We start from the raw sequence: 20,922 nt of genomic DNA, 5'->3' as shown, positions 1-20,922 counted from the left end.
TTGGTCTGCGACACGCCGTAGACATGGGCTTGCCGGAGTTTCTAAGGTCAGGTCGGGGCCCCCCACGGCTCACGAGTCGCGGGTAGGGGAGGAGACTCGTTCACCAGGTGTGCTGCCGATGGGCACCGTCTCTTCTGCTGTTGCCGCTAGATCCAAGGGCTAACGGCGCGCTTGCTGGAGACCACGTTCTGCCACGAGGGGAGAGCCTGGAGCCAGTGGGAAGCCAAGAAGCCTTCGCTGGGACCCAGGCCCAAGCAGACCCTGGAGGTGGCCTCCCTTCCTCCCTCCCGCGTCCGCCCTCTCCCGGGTAAGTCCTCTGTGGGAGGCGCGGGGTGTTGAGGTGAAGGCCGGCGGGGGGCCGTGAAGGAGGCCGTGGCGGTGGCGCGCACAGCTCACGACCCCTGAACGCCCGCTGGGTGCCACTTCTCCCGCGTTCCCTGGCGTGGTGCGCAGCAGTCGCCAGGACGCCTTCCTGGTCCGTGGATGAGGGAAGGTGGGTCGGTTCCAGGGAACCGTTGGAAGCCTCGTGTTCTCATTGTAAAAATCATTTGCATCTGTTCTCTTTGTGCGTTTTTGAATCACAAAGTATTCTATCGAGAGTAGAGCAGGTTCACGTTAGAAAACGTGGAAAACGTAGATGAGCAGAAATAGAAGCTCATTGCTCATCCCTGGTTAGGTAATCCTAGCCCATGGTGGGCAGCATTTTGGTGGTTTTTCAACTAGTTTTCTCTTTTGAAAATCTCTGATGCCCAGCACACACTAACCTGCCATGGGCCTTTTTCTCGCTCCCTCACTGCCCTGGGGTAGGACGGAGGTCACAGGTATCTGTCCTTGAACTTGACCTAGGCCATCCCTTATTTCTGGTTCCTTTTGCTCATTGTTTTGTTGGTGAGATTTATCCACATTGGTGTGTTTTTCAGTTTTCTTGAAATTATTTTAAAAATCTACAATAGCTCGATATGTGGTTTTTTTTAAGGACAGCAGAGTAACAGTGAAAAGTGCAAGTCCCGGTGCCTGGCTCCCCAGAGGGAGACCCCCCCAAAGCCTTGGCGCCCCGCCCCCGCCCTGCCCCGATTGAAGGCCCTACCCCCCCATGTCCGTGCGCGTGTGCAGCTGCTTTTGCTCCTGCAGCGCATGTAGGATCGCAGGGTGCACGGTGCACCTGAACGTGCGAGCCTTACCTCCTGACTCGCGCGTGGCTCACGGGGTTACGTGGGTGTTTGCCCGCTGACCCGCATCATGGTGCTTTCCTGCCATTTGCGCAGACTCCCTGGCTTTCTGCTCCTTGCCGGTAGCGAGCTCTCTCATTCACTCACTCACTCATCACTTGCTCATTTACCTACTAACTCATTCATTCTCTCATTCATTCACTCATTCCCTTGCTCACTCACTCATCACTCACTCAACAAACATTGCAAAAGACTCTCTGTGCTGTGCCCCTGGGTCTGACCCCCCGCGCCCCCCGCCCCAAGGGTCCTCACTGCTGCCAGGATGGGGAACCAGATGAGCCCATTCCTGCCTTCCCGTCGGATGGTGGTGCGCTTAAGTTCTAGCGCCAGCCCCAAGCCCCCGTCAGAGGCAATGGTCCCTGCAGTCGCTCATTCATTCACTCACTCCCTCCCTCCCTCCCTCCCTCACTCCTTCCCTCCTTCCCTCCTTCCCTCCCTCCCTCCCTCCCTCCCTCCCTCCCTCACTCCTTCCCTCCTTCCCTCCCTCCCTCACTCCCTCCCTCCTTCCCTCCTTCCCTCCCTCCCTCCCTCCCTCCCTCACTCCCTCCCTCCTTCCCTCCCTCCCTCACTCCCTCCTTCCCTCCTTCACTCCTTCCCTCCCTCCCTCCCTCCTTCCCTCCCTCCCTCACTCCTTCCCTCCCTCACTCCTTCCCTCCCTCACTCCTTCCCTCCCTCACTCATTCACTCCCTCACTCTTTTCACTCCCTCACTCATTCATGCACACACTCATTCACTCCCTTATTCATTCACTCATTCACTCATGCATTGCTCATTCACTTATTCACTCCCTCATTCGTTTACTTACTCCATTCACTCCCTCATTCCCTCCCTCCTTCCCTCCCTCCCTCACTCACTCATTAACTCATGCAATGCTCATTCACTCACTCATTCACTCCCTCATTCATTTACTCCTTCATTCACTCACTCATTCATTTACTTATTCACTCACACAGTGCTCATTCACTCCCTCATTTACTTATTCATTCACTCCCTCCTTCTCTCATTCACTCCTTCCTTCATTCGCTCCTTCATTCGCTCCTTCATTCCTTCACTCGTGCACACGCTCATTCACTTCCTCATTCAGTCACACTCGCATGTTCACTCACGTGCTGACTCACTCACTCATATACTCATTCATTCACCTATTCTTTTACTCACTCCCACCCTCATTCATTCATTCACGTGCTCACTCCCTCACTCACTCCGTCATTCACTCACTCACTCATCACTTGCTCATTTACCTACTAACTCATTCATTCTCTCATTCATTCACTCATTCCCTTGCTCGCTCACTCATCACTCACTCAACAAACATTGCAAAAGACTTGAAGGCTCATCCCTAAGACATATTCTTTAACAGAAAATGAGCTGACTCAGTAAACCTAGTGAGACGGGGAGGTGGGGAGGCAGGTCAGAATCATGACGTAGGGCGTGTCTTGTGTCTGGGGACTGGGGTCGTGCTGGTTCCTGATTCCCCAGTTCTCCCAGGAGCCCTGGGAGCTCCGCCTCATTGTTTGTGGCCAGTTGGTAATGAAGCCAAGTGGATTGTTAGACTGTAGGTCAGGTGTTGTGACCTTGAGTGAAGCACCCCTGAGATAAGCTGGTGGGGGTCTCAGGTCCCCATGACACCTGTGCTTGGACAGTCGAGTAGAGGGGAGGAGGGGAACCTTCCCTGTACTTAAAGTCTCTCCCAGAAGCCTACTTATCACTTCTCTTTACCGTGGCCAGAATTTAGTGACACTGCAATACCTGGCTGCTGGAGAGGTGTGGGGATGGGATGCGGGGGCAGGGTTGCCCTTGGCCTGACCCCACACACCCACCTCGGAGGGTTACCGCGCTGTCCTTGGCCCGACCCCGCACGCCCACCTCGGAGGGGTTACCGCACTGCCCTGGGGCCCGACCCTGCACGCCCACCTCAGAGAGGTTACCGCACTGCCCTGGGGCCCGACCCCGCACGCCCACCTTGGAGGGGTTACCGCACTGCCCTGGGGCCCGACCCCACACGCCCACCTTGGAGGGGTTACTGCACTGTCCTGGGGCCCAACCCTGCATGCCCACCTCGGAAGGGTTACCCTCACCGCCCTGGGGCCTGAGCCCAGGTGCCCACCTCGGAGGGGTTGGCTGTACTGCTTAGAAAGGGGAGTGAGACCTTTCTTTCTCATTCATCTTCTGACCTTGCAGAGGACGTGCTGTTTCCTAGGGGCTGGCACAGGGCTGGTCATTTGCTGGGGTGGCGTGGGGTGAATGGATAGAGATAGAGAGATGTAGCGAGAGACATAGATGATTTTTGCCTGACCTCTATACGCCCCTTGTCCCACCCCTCAGTTTCTCCAGAAAACTGCTGCTGCCCCTCAGGGCCTGGCTCACAGCTCCCTCCTCTGTGGAACCTGACCGCGTGTGGGGTCCTTCTCCCTTGTGCCTCTTTACAAACCTCTGGTCATCAGCACCTCTGCCCCCAGTGAGGCTGGGCCCGGCCACATTCTGTTGGTCTTGGTGCTGGCATTAGGCCTGGGGCTGACCCCAAGCAGGAGCTCAGCGGCATCTGTCATGTGGGGCCACCATGGCCGGGCCTGCTGCAGAGGAGGGGTCTCCACCTAGCGCCCTGGGCTCTGTGATTGCCCTTCGGCTCTGAGGTGGCCTCTCCCTCCGTGGCCTCCACGCTGAGCATGCTTGTGGGCTTGTGTCCCGGCTCTTATGAACCAGTTAGCCCCTGCCCCCCATGAGGCCTTGCTCTTGCGGCCCCTCCTTCTTGTGCCAGGCTCGGTTCCCTGTCAGCTGTGACCTCTGGTGGTGTTTGTAGCCAGTCACACGTCACCATTGCGCGGTGCACAGAACGCACAATCTCTTTCCTTTCTCCCCCCTCCCAGGCACCTTGTGGGTGGGCCGAGGCTGGCTGCATGGCTGTCAGGGAGCCCCACTCACTGCGAAATGAAAATGCTGACCAAAGCCCTGAGGACATGGTCCTGGGTGCTCAGTGCTAAATCATTGCTAAATGACGATTTATTTGTGAGTTGGTCATAGTTTATGGTGTTAAGTGCTTTGTCTGTAATAGAGGGGGATCCATGTGATCTCTCCTTTTGATTCTTCTATGGCCCCTAAATAACTACATCATCCATGTTATAATCCTCAGAGTGGACAGCATCCCAGAAGGAAACCTGCCAGCCCAGGAATGGTCATCACCCGAGGACCAGGGAGACATCCCGGAAGGAAGCCCGCCAGCCCAGGAATGGTCGTCACCCGAGGACCAGGGACACATCCCGGAAGGAAGCCCGCCAGCCCAGGAATGGTCGTCACCCGAGGACCAGGGACACATCCCGGAAGGAAGCCCGCCAGCCCAGGAATGGTCGTCACCCGAGGACCAGGGAGACATCCCGGAAGGAAGCCCGCCAGCCCAGGAATGGTCGTCACCCGAGGACCAGGGAGACATCCCGGAAGGAAGCCCGCCAGCCCAGGAATGGTCGTCACCCGAGGACCAGGGAGACATCCCGGAAGGAAGCCCGCCAGCCCAGGAATGGTCGTCACCCAAGGACCAGGGAGACATCCCGGAAGGAAGCGCACCAGCCCATAGCCAACAGTCATCAGCCGAGGACCAGCCGAATACTCTCTTGGAGAAAGAGGAACCTGCAGCCCCAGAAAGCCTCAGACAGGACCTTGTGGGAAGAAGCGGGTCTCACCCAGTGGACACATGGATGTCTGCTTCCCGTGAAGGATCTGAGGACAGGAGTAGGCACGCTGAAATGTGTAGCCTGCCTGAGGCACACTTGGAGTGGACGAGCTCGAGCAGTGCCCGCAATTCGAACCATCGGGCTGATACCATCATGCCCGAGCCCCATGCCACAGGCCAGCTGGCAGGGGAGGGGCTCCTGATACCCTGCCCTGGATATGGGGGTGAGCAGAGCACGCAGTCGGGAAGCCCCCCCAGGACAGCGCGACTCCCGTTCTCGATGCCTGCGCTGGATGAGCCGGGGGTGGCCGTGGAGAATGACTTCTCGATGCCTGCGCTGGATGAGCCGGGGGTGGCCGTGGAGAATGACCGCGAGGAGCTACCAACGTGCTTCATTAAGGAGCAGCTGTCCGAGTTGAGCCTCGTGGAACCACTGGGTGTCTCTTACACCAAGCTGGCCCCAGCAGAGCGCCCCCAGTTCTCTGCCCCTGTGTCCTTGTGTGACCCGGGAAGCAGGGGCCTGTGCAGCCGAGCGGGCAGCTCCTCGGCCTACTATGCTCTGGCCACAGACCTCCCTGGTGTGCTGGATGCAGTGCAGGCCCAGGAGGCTGATGGGAATTCATTTTCCTGGAACCTCAAGGAACTCTTTTACAATGAATGGACAGATCGAACTTCCTCCAACTGTTCCTGCACCGCGTCTGAGCTTGTGGGGACGCCGTCTCCTTCGCCGGCAGGCTCTGATGTAGACATGAGTGGTCTGCACCGGCGGAGGTCAGATGTTCTGGATGACCGAGAACTGTTGCTCCTGACTGGCACTTACTTCGATCTTGGGGAGGCTCGGCAGTTTCGCGAGAGCCGTCTGGGGCCCGATCAAGTAGAGCCCTCCAAGACGTGTCTGGTGTCCTCAGAATACTATGAAGTGAGTGGCAGAGAGAGCCCAGCCTGTGTCCTTCCCACGCCGGGGGCTGGCCCTGCAGATGTGCGCCCATCAGAGGAGCCCAGGCTGAGTTTCCAGGTCACCTCCACACCTGTGAGAGGGGACAGCCCGGCGACATCTGGGGGCACCCGCGTGCAGCAGGAGATCCAGGAGGGGACCTACACCGGCAGCTGCTGCCACCGGGATGGAGCCCAGCTGAGTACGTGTGGGGGGCTGTGCCCTGGAGCCCCGTGGGAGCACGGCGTGGCCGGGGGCCGGGCCTTCCTCGTCCTGGGGTCTGATGCGGCTGCAACCGCTGAATAGTTTTGGTAGCAACATTAGGGTTCTGTAGTGATAGCTTATCTCTTGAAAATTAGGGTTATAAGTGCTTGTGCCCGGGAAGGGTGCAGCCTGAGGTCCCAGCTGCCTCTAGTCCCTCCTTGGAAGCCACTGCGTGCACCGCGGTTGCCTGGGGCGGCCCCTCCCGTGCTGGGCTTCAGGCCGCTGCGCTGTCGGCTGCGCTTGCTCAGGATCAGGCCCCTTCGCTTGGCCCTTGGAGTTGATTATCTTTGTTGTACTTTATGTTTTCCTAACTTCTTTTTTTTTTAATATTTTTTTAATCTATTTGACCCAGAGAGAGGGGGAGAGAGGGAGAGAGCAAACACAAGCAGGGGGAGCGGCAGGCAGGGGAGAAGCTGACTCCCCGCCGAGCAGGGAGCCCCCTGCGGAACTGGATCCCAGGACCCCGGGGTCATGACCTGAGCTGAAGGCAGACGCTTCACCGACGGAGCCGCTGGGCGTCCCTGTATTTTCCTAACTTAGCAGATCCGTGTCACATTAGCCAGTTGTGTCCTTACTGCTGATTTCAGAGTGTTGATTACTAAGGCTTTCCCCCAAACTTGAAAAAGTTATGCAAGTACTATGTTATCTGTAGAAAGACTAGAAAATGCCAACAAAAAGAACACAAAATCACCTGTAAATGCCCCCAAAAGATAACCCCGTCTGTTTTGGCATATACCTTGGAGGCTGTGTAAAAATGCACATGCACTTGCGTGAAACTGTGCCTCGTACGTATGTCCACGTGGGTGGCTGTGGTCAAGGCCGGAGGCAGACTCGGTGCGGGGTTGGGGGTGGGGTTGAATGCGGGTTTCCAGGCTTTTCCCCCCGTCCGAGTGTGGGTGCCCCTGCCCTGCCCCACGTGGGCGCTCTGGGGGAATGTGCCTTCTTCGCTGTGATGCCATCCTGCTGACCCCGCTTCCCCCACCCAGGTGTGCAGTTTGAGGTGAAGCGGGTGGAACTGCAAGGCTCCGCGACCCTGTTCTGCTGCTGGCTCGTGAAGGACCTGCTGCACAGTGGCCGGGACTCGGCCACGCGCACCCGTCTGCTCCTGGCCAGCCTGCCCAGCTCCAGCCACTCCGTGTGCGAGCTTTCCGGACCCAGCATGGGGGAGGTGGGGCCTGCGCTCAGCTTCTGCCTTGTACCCGCCTCGCGGTGTGGGGAGGGGTCCTGCCTGGCATTTCTCTCTCTCTTTCTCTCTGCTTCCTCTGGGATGGGAGGAGGAGCCATCTGGGGCTTTTTCCACCCTGTCTGCTGGTATTGCGGGTAAGTCTGAAGCCATACGTGGGGTTTTAAACCTAAGTTTGCCCCACATACAGGGTGGGTCTCGGCGTGTGTGCCCGTGTGGGTGGATGAGGAGAGCACTTCTCAGGCCAGCCCCCGTGGGGCATGGGGACAGGGGCCGATGACACGAGTCTGCTCGCTGTTCCCTTTCTTTCTTTGGTCACGCGTGGCCCCTCAGGCTCCCGTTTCATCCACAGATGCTCAGAAGCAAGCCCTGGTGCGAGGAGCCCCCCAAGGCTGTGGAGCTGGAGGCGCCGGCAGCCTGGGAGGGCGCGTACTCCCACAAGTACAGCACGCTGAGCCCCCTGGGCAGTGGGGCCTTTGGCTTCGTCTGGACTGCGGTGGACAAGGAGGCCAACAAGGAGGTGCTGTGTCTCTCGGGCCGCGTTCAGTAGTGGGGGCCCCGCTCAGATGCAGCCCCGGCCTCAGTGCCTTTGGGTCTAAACTCTGCGATGGCCGTGACGGAGGAGTCCTCTGTGTAGTGCCAAGCACACGGGCCGGCCCGGGTCGGGGTCTGGCCCTGGAGGGCCCTCCTGGCAGCACACGCGTTCACGCCTGGTCGTCCTGCTCGCCACTTCGGACGCACACTGGGCTTCACACCGTGTCCTTTCACCCAGAGGCTGATGTTGGGGGTTGACTTTCAGGTTGAGACCTCGCTGCCCTCCTCCCAAGTCCTGTTGGGATTGCATTTGTAATTGAGCGTTTTGTGATTTGAGGGAATCAACGTGGTGACGCTCCTGCTTGTCCCAGCAAATACCGCAAATACCCTGACACTGCCCACGTGTTCCCGAGCCGCCTGCTGAGTTCTGGGGGGCCATGCACGTGTGCGGTCCTCCAACCGCTGTGGGTCTGATCACTTACTGCTGGCCTTTACCAGCTGCATGTGGCGTTAACACATCACATACCTGTGCCGGTCTTCCAGGCTCTAACATGTTTTCAGTGGGTCCTTCAATGTTCTAGGTGCGTGGCCATTCTCCTGCGGGGACGCCAGCTCTGTCTCTCCTTCTCTATGGTCTGTAGCCCACCGGCCTCTGGGACCCGCAGGGCTGTGTTCAGGAGCAGGCATGCAGCCGGCTCTCCTGCCTGGTCACATCTGAAGACTTTATTTATTTATTTGAGAGAGAGAGAGTGCACGCACCTGCCCGAGCAGGGGGAGTGGCAGAGGGAGAAGCAGGCTCCCCGCTGAGCAGGGAGCCTGATGCAGGACTCGATCCCAGGACCTCGGGATCGTGATCTGAGCTGAAGGCAGATGCTCAACTGACTGAGCCACCCAGGTGCCCCTCCCCATTCTGTTCTTGATGGAGACCTTCTGCTGGGGATATTTCCTCTTATTTTCAGCTCACTGAAATTATTCTTGAAAAATGAGTGTTGAGTTCTTTCAGATGTCTTTTCAGCATCTGTTGAGATGATCATACCCTGGTTTCCTAACAGCAATCAACTCATATCCGTAGAACCAATCCTCGGTTGTGTTTTAATATTCTTGTAATGCACTGCTGAATTCGGTTTGCTAATATTTTTACTTGGGATTTTTTTTCATTTATATTCATGCATCAGTTTTCTTTCTTTCTTTTTTTTTTTTTTTTATGTCAAAGTTACGAGAGGCCTGCAGAGGTGGCAGCGTTTTTGCCCATCAGCGCGTTTGACCATATGTCTGCAGCTGATCCTGTTCCCTTGGCTGCCCTAATTCTTGTCCACCCTCTCTAGTTGTTGCTAGACTTGTCAAAGAATTGTCTGCTTTATTTGTCAAATATTTGTTTTGACTTCTTGTACTTTCTGTGAGTTAATTTGGCTATATTTGCCGCGTGTTGGGCCGTTACCGAGTAACAGGGCGCTTCCCGGGCGCGTCCCTGAGCCCACCTTGGCCGCCTCCTGGAGGCCATGGCTTCTAACTCTCCTGCTGTCATGTGTTCATAGGGGGTTTAATTCTCAAGGTTCTGTTGCTGTCTCTAATCTCCGTGAGGCGGGTCTCATTCTTGGTTGAGTCAGGAACCCGATAGACTACGGGGTTTCTGTAGACCGCCAGACCTAAAGGAAGAAGAAGGAAGCCTGGGAACTCTTCTCTTGGTTTGAAAAGAAACACAGGAGTCTTTTTGTGTCTCAGAGCACAGAGATGCCAGCTTCAGTATTACCAGGCCCACAAATGATCCCGGAAAGCAGCCTTTCAGAATACGGCCCCGCGAGGGAGAGGCCACCGTTGGGGGACTGAGCGAGGTTCTGGAGTCTCAGTCTGCAGGGCACTTGGTGGCGCCACCATCTTCACGTGACCCACGACCTGGGTGTCTTTCCAAGTGTTTAGATCTTTATGTTTCTCTCAGCGTGTTCTGTAGTTTTTGGTGAGTTTCTGAAATCTGCATTATTTCCACATCCGGTTTCTTCCCTTTCTTGTGTCTAATTTTCAATTGCTGGAATATTGGTTATTGATGGACGTGTGGGCGTCACATGTCCTCACACGTATTCTGACTGGTTTGTTTCTCCCCCGTGTTAGTGGCAATCCACGCGGTTCTCTCCGAGCACGTGAGCCCCAGCTCTGTGCCCTCCAGCATGCTTTTGAAAAGCAATCTGATGTTTTTTCTTTCTGAATTTCTTTTAGTCTTTGGACTTCAGAAATTTCCCCAGGATATATTTCTGTGTGTGTGTTCTTTATTCTTGCTTGACACTTGGTAAGACTTTGATCTGAATGTTTAAAGCTTTCTTTACCTTCTGTTCTGTTAATCCTTCTCCTCCTTTCTCGCTCTGTACTTTCCCCCGAAGCCGCCTGTAGGTGTGTGTTGGAGCTCGTGGCAGGCTTCTCGCCTCCTTGAACCCGGCAGAGGGACCGGCGGTGCGCACTTCCGCCTCCAGCCGCAGCCTCTGCGTCTCCCCACCTCGGGACGTCAGCCTTGCTGCCCTCCTCCTCTTGCCTTCTGTCACGTGTCTCCTCTGGCCTGTGGACTCACAGGGCCCTCTCTTTGCACGATCTTCAGGAGTTGACCACTGGTCAGCATTGATGGCTGGCGCTAAGCCATCACCCTTTTCTCGTGGTCACTGTGAGCCTGACTGGGCGCTGCAGGTGCTCCTCCCTGCCCCTCCTGCCTCGGTGCTGGCCGACTGCCTGCACCCCCGTGCTGCCCACCTGTGCGCGCTCCCCTCCCGCTGCCCTGCTGCCCCTCGGGCGGGCCCCTCTTCCCTGCTCGCCTGATCCACAGTACACGCCGTGTGTTGGCTGCCCTCCCCCCGCCCGCGGACGATGAGCTCATCAGCGGGGCTTGTGGGTCATCTTGTGGGGTCTCAAGCTGAAGCGTGGGGAGGGCCTGGCCTGCAGTCCCTGCTCACCGTGTGCCTCTCGGCCACGTGCCCGGCCCTCCCTGACAGCACGTGCTCTGCTGAGTGGCTCACGGTGCTCGTGTCCCCGACGCACGGCGTCTCCGCCCTATGACACCCCCCGTCGTCCTGGGCAGTGATGTGTTTCTCTGTGTTTGCCTGTGTCCGTTGGTCTTGCCGGGCTCCCCTTAGCTCCCAGCTGATGTGGGTGACGGCCTTGATCTGTGTTTTCCAGTTCTCGGGCTGCCTCTTTCATTTCCTCTGTCAGGGCACCAGTCCTCGGTTGTGACATGGGGGTGCTCCAAGGGCTCGGGCCCGGTTCGCGGCCCCTCCACCATGCCTTCGGTCTCCTCGGCCTTGTGGGCAGCTGCTGCGGCGCCTCTCTGCCCCTCGTGCTGTGTGTGGGGCGGGGGTGCTCCTGGGCTGCTTCTCTCCCATCCCTGGGAGTCAGGGGAGGCACACGTGGGGGTTGCGTCTGCGCTGAGCGAGCAGCGGGCGCCACGTTCGAACGGATGCTGGAGGCACGCTGGCGGTTACTTCTCCCCTCTGTCTTCTTCTTAGGTGGTGGTGAAGTTTATTAAGAAGGAGAAGGTTTTGGAAGATTGTTGGATCGAGGATCCCAAACTTGGAAAAGTTACTTTAGAGATTGCAATTCTGTCCAGGGTGGACCACGCCAATATCATCAAGGTGGAGTGCCGTCTCTCATTTAGTGGTGCCCTGACGTCACTCACGTGAGAAGTTGTTAAATATGTTGTGCTGAGGGCATCTCAGCAGGCCCAGACCTGACTTTGTCTTTTTCCAGGTGTTGGACGTGTTTGAAAACCAAGGGTTCTTTCAGCTTGTGATGGAGAAGCATGGTTCTGGCCTGGACCTCTTTGCATTCATTGACCGCCATCCCAGCCTTGACGAGCCCCTGGCAAGTTACATCTTCCGACAAGTGAGCAGGACAGAGCCATGCTGGGGAGATCCTGGGCTTGGGCATGGGGTCCCGAGGCTGCAGGGTTGCGTGGTTCACACACACTTCTCTCCGTGAGCGAGGGTCTAGCCTTCAGAGTTTGGATTTTATGGAGTAAGGTATATATTAAGATATGCGTGGGAGGCCAGATGCCATCCTGGACTGATGGGGGAAGTATGTTTAATGATTCAAGTTTTTTTATGTTCATACAGTATCCACACCAGTTGCAAAACTTAGCCGACAAAGCTCTCAGGTTAGGCTTTGAGGCCTGTGCATCTGATCTGAGCCATCTCTCTGCAGGGAACCATTGCTCATCTGTGGGCAGGGATCAGTATAGGGCTGACGAGGGAAGGCTGTTAAGTCAGAGAGAGCCTCTGAGGCGCTCACTATGTGTGGCGCGGTCCTGCACACAGGAAGGGCTCAGTAGATGGTAGCTGTCCAGTTAACTGAGTAAAGTAAAGGTTGAGATTCTAGCAATCTCATTTTACAGTATGTATTTTGGTCTCTTTACTGTCTGTTTACGTGTTGATCTTGTCCATTTATTATTTTGCTGGAATGGGAGAGTGATGAGCAAAATAGGCGTCCTGGGAGACTCTAGAGAGGTTGGGTAGGGGGTGGAGGGGACCAAGTCGTTCCTGTTTTGAGTTTTAAGGAGAAGGTGATGGTTTCATCCTAGACTATTCCTAGCTCCCTGGAAACAATGGAGAAATACCTGGGAAGGGGATAGAACTGTTCCCAGATTTGCTCACTGATTGTTTCCTGATGAGGACTCCATGTCTAATGCCAGTTTTCATAAGTTGAGATTTCTTACTCAGAGCTATAAAGTCCCAGAAGCTACTGGATTTCTGATATTAGGTTTCTCAGGCACCTCCCTGTAAGTTTTGGGCATCATGGTTCTGCTCAAAGACTGTCCCCTCCCTCTTTCTGTGTTGCAAGATTATAGACCCATCTACTGTAATGCATGGCAAAAATTTGTTTCTGAAATCTTCATGGCAAGCAGACTGTATAACAAGAGCCACTTGTTAAAAGCTGCCGTTTCTCAGTTGTTAATTCTGGGGCCATTGATTTGGTAATTATAGTGTCCCATACTTCATAATTTTGCAAGAAGTATCTATAGCCCCTCTGTAAATTTATATACGTAAGTGCTGTCATATGTAAATAGGGACTTGCAATTTTATAGAAAAACATCATCCTACGCCAGAGTCTATAATACAGGGCCATTTACCAGCAAACTGCTGCCTGCTCAGCTCCGAGTGCCTCAGGCCGCTAACAGACCAGCCCTCCCGTGCAGCCAGGGCGCTGGCCTGCGGGAGGAGTGGCTTCTCTGCCCGGGCTCAGGTTCTCTTCAGACCTTTGTGGTGAATCCCTTGCTACGAATTAATAAACCTCCATGAAACTTTCCACATTCCAATGAATACACGGCTTCTGTTCCCAGCTGGGAACATGTGTGCGTGTGTGTGTATGTACACACGGATGTATCTGTGTGTACACACGTGTGAGTGTGTGGGTGTGCACACGTGTGTATCTGTGCGCATGCATGGGTGTATGTAAATGTGTATAGATCAGAATGCAGATATGTGTATGTTTGCATATATGTGCATATAAATACGTATTTACAAGTTGTAAGTTAATTGGGCACAGTTAACCCACCATTAACTATAGCCTCTGATTCAAGGGTATTCATTTGTAGATAGAAAATTGTCTATAATCAAAATGGCTATGTCCATGAAGACACTAAGTTGATTGGTATAATTGGTGTCTAAATTGTGAATGCAGTCAGAAACTTTACTTATCTTATTTATTTATTTATTTATTTATTTTTTATTTATTTATTTTTTTTAAGATTTTATTTATTTATTTGACAGAGAGAGACAGAGTGAGAGAGGGAACACAAGCAGGGGGAGTGGGAGAGGGAGAAGCAGGCTTCCTGCAGAGCAGGGAGCCCGATGTGGGGCTTGATCCCAGGACACTGGGATCATGACCTGAGCCGAAGGCAGACGCTTAACGACTGAGCCATCCAGGCGCCCCTACTTATCTTATTTAAACTTAATTGAAAGCTTCCTTTGGTTCATGTCTGTCATCGGATGTGTGGTGTAGGCTCCTCCTGACAGCAGGTCACAATAGTCACTGTTCCCTTCCAGAGTGGAGACTGGTGCACTTGATTTGCTGGAACAAAGCCCATCTCCAGGGGAATTACTTTACGTGCACATGGATGAGAATCCTGCACACGTTGGGGCCGGCGTGGCCGACGCCCGGGGCTGCCCTCTGAGAAGCCGCTAGAGCCCCGAGGTGGGGGTTTGGAGATTTGGCTCTGCTCTCAGTCCTGCCCCTAACCGCGGCGTGAACTCTGGGCAAGGCTTTCCTTCCATGTGAACCGAAGACACTCAGTCTTTCTCTAGGGCCGCCTGCCATTTCACGCCCAAACCACGTGTCTCTGTAGCTTCTGCTTGTGGTCGGTCTGCCCTTCCTTTCGAGATTGTCACGTTGTGTGTTGTGGGGTGAGTGACGCTTGTCTGTAGCACACGAAGAGAACCTGAGAATCACGTATTTGTGCTGGGGGACGAGGGGGGTGTTAGAGGGCACGGAGCATCAGTTATACCAGACGAAGTCCTGTTTCACAGCTAACGATGGTGTGTTGTATACTTAACAATGTGCTGAGTGTCTGTATCGCTGATAATGAGAATTAGGACTTTTTTTTAAAGATTTTATTTATTTATTTGAGAGAATAAGAGAGAGAGACAGAGAGCATGAGCAGGGGGAGTGGGAGAGGGAGAAGCAGGCTCCCCGCTGACAGGGAGCCCGATGCGGGGCTCGATCCCAGGACCCCGGGATCATGACCTGAGCCGAAGTCGGACGCTTAACCGACTGAGCCACCCAGGCGCCCGAGAATAATGACATTTTAAAGAGGAATTCCGTACTGGCTGGTGCTGCTGCCGGTGGGTGAAGCAGGCCAGCCACGCCGAGCACCCCGCCCGGACCTGCGCCTCCCCCGCTGAGCTGGATTGGGTCTGCACGTCCAGGGTTCTTTCCTGCCACTAGTTCATTAGCAATTAGACAAGAGGTGTTTTTCTTTGTTGTTTTGTCTTGTTTTCGAGTTAGTCCTTATTTTAGATGCGTGTTTTACTGGAATTGCTTTCTTCAAAAGTCCCTGTGCCCCCTGATTGCAGCTGGTGGCGGCGGTGGGGTACCTGCGCTCGAAGAGCATCATTCACCGGGACATCAAGGACGAGAACATCGTGATCGCGGAGGACTTCACCATCAAGCTGATCGACTTCGGCTCCGCCGCCTACTTGGAGAAGGGCAGGCTGTTTCATACGTTCTGTGGGACGATCGAGTACTGCGCACCCGAAGTCCTCATGGGAAACCCGTACGTATGGCACTGCACCGGGGCCTGACCGCACGTCTGTCGTTGCGCCCGGGACCGCTTGGAGTTTAGGCGGGAAAACGGTTTCCATTTGTGCCTCTTCGTGACAAGGCCGCTGAGTAATGACAATGACGTAGGTCTTGGTCCTAAGCGGGCAGGCAGGCAAAGGTCGGTGGGTTAAGGGAAGGGGGGCCGTGGCCACCGTGCTTTGTTGTGTTACGTTCTCAACTTCTCTGTGTGTTTGGCGTTTTACGTAATTAGAGGTTGAGAATGAGATGAAAGATCAAGATAGGAGTCCCAAAAGTTGAGACTCTTCAAGTGGATGGAGAGGGTTTCTCTTCAGTTGGGTTTAGTCATTGTGATGACAGACATAATGGCCTATTGAGGAACAGATGGGCGGGCTGGCCGTATGTGACGTCCAGCATTGAAGGCACTAATGCCGAGGACCTGCGTTGGTCCGGGGCCTGGCTGGTCCTCCGGCTCCTGCCGGGGCGATGGTCTGTCCCTGCCCTGGAGCCTGTGGGCTGCCGGGGGGCCTGGGCAGTGCTCAGGAAACCCTTCTCCTGTCACTTCTGTGCACACCCAGAGCCACCAGACAGGATGAAATATTGAAGGGGGTTAGTCCAGGAAGGACCTTGGAGTTTCTTTGAAGATGTAATTTGATCACCCTGGTGCCCCCCGGTGCTTTGTTGGCTGCTGTCTCGTCCCATGGTGGCCACTGGAGTTGGAGGGGGCTGCGTGACCTGTCCACGGGACCCTGACACGTGCTCTGTGGCTTGTCTGCCCCCCGCCCCACCTCCTGCGGCCAGGCTGGGAAGCTCCCACGGGGGCGTGCAGGGCAGTGGCGCACCTCGGTGCTTCTCAGGGACCTCCGGCCCTCCCCAGGGCATCCCACCTTCTCCTGGAGCCCCTGCCCTGCAGCGCTCCTGCTCCCTCCTCTTTGGCCTGCAGGTGCCCTCCTATGAGCTCCTTGGTCCGTCCCCCCCCCCCCCCCCCCCCCCGCCCCATGTCACTGCACCTGTGGTTTTCCGGGCTCTGATTCTAGACCCCTCCTCAGGAACTCTGCTTCCTCCCTCATCGTTTCTCCCCTCTTCTGCTCCGGGGGACAGCAGACTGTGGCCCTTGACCAAACCTGGCCCACCACTGGGTTTTATGAATGAAGTTTCTCGGAACGCAGCCGTGTTTGTCAGCCTCTGTGGCCTCTGGCTGCTTTGGTGCGGCCATGGGGGTGTCGTCGTGGCGACGGGGTCATGTGGCCCACAGGCCCAAAATGTTTCTCTTTGGCGCTTTACAGAAATGGTGCTGTCACTGTTGTACTTCAGTGGATTTTCGCTTTGCTCTCCAGTGTTCTTGAAACCGCTCTTTCTGAAACAACACGAAAATACCGAGTGTTGAATGGGGTTTTCTCGCCCCGGCTTGTGCAGTCTCTCATCCCGCACTTTCCTGACGTCTGTCCTCCTGACCCTCCCAGCGTCCAGCGCCCCCATCCTGGTCTTCGGCCTCCTGCTGTCCTGGACCCTCTCCGCGCTCACCAGTGTCTCCCAGCCATGTTGTCTGACCCCGTGGCCCCCGCTGTCTGGCCCGGAGCTGAGTGGGCAGCTTGGCCGCAGCTCCACACCTGTGTGCGTGCGGGTGCCGTTTCTCAGGCCGGCTGTGGGGTTTAGGGTTGGAGCACGTAAAATGCCTGACAGAGCGCTGGCATCTCAGGGTGCCGGTGAACGGAAGCTGGGTGAGGTCCATCCTTACAACGACAAAGCATGGCAGTGGGGCACCGTCGTCCCCTGGCCTCCAGCCTGTTGCCCGGTTGGCCCAGCCTGGACCCCTCTGCCTCCCCCTTCACACTCTGTCTAGGTCACTGCTGTCGCCTTGGCCCTCCTTCTGCTTCTGTGTGGACTGGAGCCTCCACTCTGTCCGCTGTGCCTTCTCCCCACCTCCTCCAGGAAGCCCCCCACCAGGAGGTGCTCTGCCCTCTTGTGCCGCACACCCTCTTATCTCGTGGTGGGCATCTCTCAGCTGCCTGGACATGAAGTTTTGCTTTTCTTTTCCCTCCCCAGCGTGTGGCTGGAGCATGGCTGGCTGGGGCAGAGGTGCTGGGATGGAAGGCGTAGTCGAGGAGGGCTGCAGGACATGCTGGGGGCCACTGTCGGGGGCTGCGTGTGGAGTGGGCTGAGCCCCGGCACGCCCCGAATGCTGCCGCCACCTCCCCCTTGCAGGTACAGGGGGCCGGAGCTGGAGATGTGGTCGCTGGGGGTCACGCTGTACACGCTGATCTTTGAGGAGAACCCCTTCTGCGAGCTGGAGGAGACCATGGAGGCCATGATCCACCCCCCGTACCTGGTGTCAGAAGGTGAGGGCGCCCGGTCCCCCACCTCGAGCACAGCTGTGCTGACGGCCTCATTGCTTTCTTCCCATTCGTCAAACACTGATCTGAACAGAAGTGTAACTTGAATGTGACTAAACCCTCATGTAAATTTTTTTTTAAAGATTTTATTTATTTATTTGAGAGAGAGAGAGAAAGCCCGTGAGCACAAGTGGGGGGAAGAGCAGAGGGAGAGGGAGAAGCAGGCTTCCCGCGGAGCAGGGAGCCTGACGTGAGGCTCGATCCCAGGACCCTGGGATCATGACCTGAGCCGAAAGCAGATGCTTAACCGACTGAGCCACCCAGGCGCCCCTGGTCTCTCTTCTTCTTACAACGGCACTAATCCCATCGTGGAGCCCTACCTTCATGACCTCAGGTGACCCTGATCACCTCCCAGGGGCCACTGGGGGTTAGGGCTTCACCATAGGGGCGGGGGAAGACGTGGAGATAGTTTGGTCTGTAGCAGCCTAGAAGAGGATTTTTAGAGCTTTGCTAAGGTTCTGGGTTCCCATGAGCCATGCTTCTTGCAGCATGCTGTGCTCCCAAAAACCGTTCCACGCGCTCTCTCACTGCATTCTCAAGACGCTCCTCTGGGATGGTGAGGCTCAGAGCATCGTGGTTGAGGAGACACCCATATTGTTACAGGAAATGGGACCCAAATCTAGACCCAAGGCTGGGGCTCTTCTCAGAGCCCGTGCTTCCTTCTGGGGGGGATGATGCAGGGCTCGCCTGCGGCCGCCTCCCCCCACTTTCATCACACGAGCCCTGTGTCATTCGAGGCTCTGCATGGCCAGAGCCCCGAGAACAGGCTGAGCTCCAGAAGCTCTGCATGTAGGTTAGGTGAGCGAGGTGGGGTCCTGAACCCCACGCTTTCATTTCAGAGGGGACGAGCATATCCCGCAGCTTGTCTCTGGGAGTAGCTGGGCCCGTGTGCCCAAACCCCCAGCTTCTTGTCAGTGGAGGTTTCCTGGGCCAGTCAGAGGTGCTCATGGTGGGCAGACCCAGGACCCGCAGTTTGAGACCTGTTCTACTTGGGCCCACCCCCGACCCACCATCGGTCTTCTGGCCACATGCATAGGGTGGGTCTTTATGTCTCCAGATCTCATGAACCTCATGTCTGGGCTGCTGCAGCCTGTCCCCGAGCAGCGCACCACCCTGGAGAAGCTGGTGACAGACCCCTGGGTGACACAGCCCGTGAATCTTGCTAACTACACCTGGGATGAGGTGTGTTGCATGAACAAGCCAGGTGAGAGGCATGACCTGTGTGCCAAGAAGGCAAGGAGGTTCCCCAGGCTGCCTTCCTGGGTCTGGGGAAGAGGGGGCTCCCTCCTCCATGCTGTCCGACACCAACGTCAGGGCCTGTAGCTGGCTTATCACCTGTGCAACAAATGGGGCCTGATTCTGTTCCAGAGGCCCCTGAACACCACTGGAGCCTTGGAAGGTGGCTGAGCACCCAGGGGAGCCCCTGACAAGGAGGCATCCACAGGAGGGGCTAGGGGCAGGGGGCAGAGGGTTTGAGAGCAGCTGGCGGTGGCCTGAGCCAGCTGAAGGGGAGGGTGAGGCTGCAGATGGCGAGTGGGGTGCTCTGAGGGGACCCGGGGGCCCTGGCTCTTCCGATGAGGCTCCTGGCTGCCGAGCTGGGCGGCAGCAGCCCAGGGCATCTGGTCACTGCCGCTCAGAGCAGGCGGACCTAGCTGGTGTTGGCGGCCCCGGGCATAGACTTGCCGCAGCTCAAGGGTCCCGCTGATGTCTTTTGTTCTAGGAATTCTACCAGAGAGAAGCAAGTGTCTCAGGATCTTGTGTTAACACCTGATACCATGTCTTCTTCTTTCTCAGAAAGCGGAGCTCTGTCCGGTGTGAGCCTGGAGGCTGAGAGCAGGTGCACCAGGGAAGTGGCGTGAGCTCTGGAGCTCTGCGGGGCCTTGTGCCCCCGGGGAGGCCCCTGATGAGCCAACTCCAGCTCCCTGCTGCTCTCTCGGGAGCAGGTTGTTTTCAGGCCCCATCCAGTCAGAGAAAGTAAATTCTCAAGCATTAGGCCCAATTCACCTTCTAAAAACTCCTATGCAAGTTTGAGAAATGCTAGAACAAAAGCCAGTGGTGCTACAAGATTCTAGGGTTATAAATAGACTTGGAATTCATTTTTCACATGACCTTGAATAAGCATGCTAGCGTTTGGTTGAATTTTGTGCTATGAAAGGGCTTTAATCTTCCTGATGTTGTATATATGCATGTATTTGTTTCCTCTGACTTGACATGTGCTCATCTGATGGGTGGAGTTGGTAGAACTGGTTAGTCAGAGACCAGACTATTTCATTAACTTATTTTTTGAACACATCCGAATTAAAGCAATTTTGTAGTGAGCCATGATCTGGACTTGGACTGACTGAATTCTTCCACGATGCCGGCGTGGGGAGTGTTTCATTGCTTTACTTTTGTTTGTGTACCCCGACATGCCCCTGCTGGAGAGGGGCTCAGCCTCCATCCATGGGGGGGTCCCTCCCCTGGGTGGGCCCAGACCCGCAGCTTGTTCAGTCTAAGGGGGCCGGGGAGGGGCCAGCTGTTGTCAGGCATGTCCCTTCTCCCCTGCACGCCGCTCTAGCCCACCGTCCGTCTGGGCCCTGCTGTCACCCAGACACCCTCCCAGCACTCCCCAGACATCCAGCCCCAGCCCCACGTCTGCAATGGGTGTCCAGCCTGCCTACTTCCCATCTGGTTCAGGTGCCTGGGGGTCTCTCGCACACTTAGATGGCTCCACCCCTCCAGGCTCCAACCCACCCCCTCTGAAACAGAATCAAGGAGCTCAGTGAGCATGCGCAAAGCAGCCTTTATTCTATCTGTGTTGGAGGGGAGGGGGTGGTTAGGAGTAAGAGGGAAACCTTTTATTCTTTTCCTTGCTAAGATGGCAAGAAGAAAAAAAAACCCAAGACACCCCCCCACCTTTCCACCACATCATCACTTTCTGCAGGTTGTAGGCTCCTGCTGAGTCCTCAGGAAGATGCTCAGGGGTCGCCCAGCTTTGGTAAAGTTCTGTGCTCGTTTTCCACTGTTCATTTAGGGAGCACTCAGCTGCCTTTTAATATCTCACGACGCCAGGATAGCAGTTGAGTTAATTCTTAACCTTGAGGATAGGGGATATTGCCATCCCCTTCCTTTAGAAAGTGCTGCCTGAGTCCCTGCCCTCAGCAGAGACTGACTGACATGGGGAGGGGGAGGGATGGCAGGGGCATGGTTTTTAGGAGTACACTTTTTAAAGTGTGTAATAAGAAGTGACCTTTACGCTTCAGAATTCAGATGAATTTCTTGGTATTTTAAGAATTCTTTCCCAGAGTGAAAAAAACCCAAATGTTTTTCCTTGTAGTATGTACGATGCTTGTAACACGTAAGAAGTTACAGGATGTTTTTTCAGACAGGTGTGCAATGGGCGAAGAATGCAAAGTGCTAGCTCTGCAGGGACTGACTTCTGGGAAAAAATAATCAAACCTATCCTGCCGGAGGGCAGTAGGCTGTGATGCTGA

At 55.6% G+C, this 20,922-nt stretch overlaps 1 protein-coding gene across 1 annotated transcript in view; it reads left to right on the top strand.

Moving 5' to 3' along the window:
• Positions 1-19,774, top strand: part of PASK (PAS domain containing serine/threonine kinase) — a 38,244-nt gene extending 18,470 nt beyond the window's left edge. Inside the window, exons 9-19 of the mRNA XM_078071600.1 lie at positions 151-307; positions 4,360-6,029; positions 7,078-7,259; positions 7,627-7,794; positions 11,291-11,416; positions 11,532-11,666; positions 14,852-15,051; positions 16,900-17,046; positions 17,262-17,395; positions 18,507-18,653; positions 19,244-19,774. Coding sequence (XP_077927726.1) covers positions 151-307; positions 4,360-6,029; positions 7,078-7,259; positions 7,627-7,794; positions 11,291-11,416; positions 11,532-11,666; positions 14,852-15,051; positions 16,900-17,046; positions 17,262-17,395; positions 18,507-18,653; positions 19,244-19,308 — 3,131 coding nt within the window. The 3' untranslated portion in view covers positions 19,309-19,774. The remainder of the gene's footprint in view (positions 1-150; positions 308-4,359; positions 6,030-7,077; positions 7,260-7,626; positions 7,795-11,290; positions 11,417-11,531; positions 11,667-14,851; positions 15,052-16,899; positions 17,047-17,261; positions 17,396-18,506; positions 18,654-19,243) is intronic.
• Positions 19,775-20,922: the final 1,148 nt, after the last annotated feature.

Source organism: Halichoerus grypus, chromosome 4 (genome assembly GCF_964656455.1).
Source record: "Halichoerus grypus chromosome 4, mHalGry1.hap1.1, whole genome shotgun sequence".
Classification (NCBI taxonomy): domain Eukaryota; kingdom Metazoa; phylum Chordata; class Mammalia; order Carnivora; family Phocidae; genus Halichoerus; species Halichoerus grypus.
Note: the sequence above shows the minus strand (reverse complement) of the source record. Positions and strands in the feature narration are given on the sequence as shown.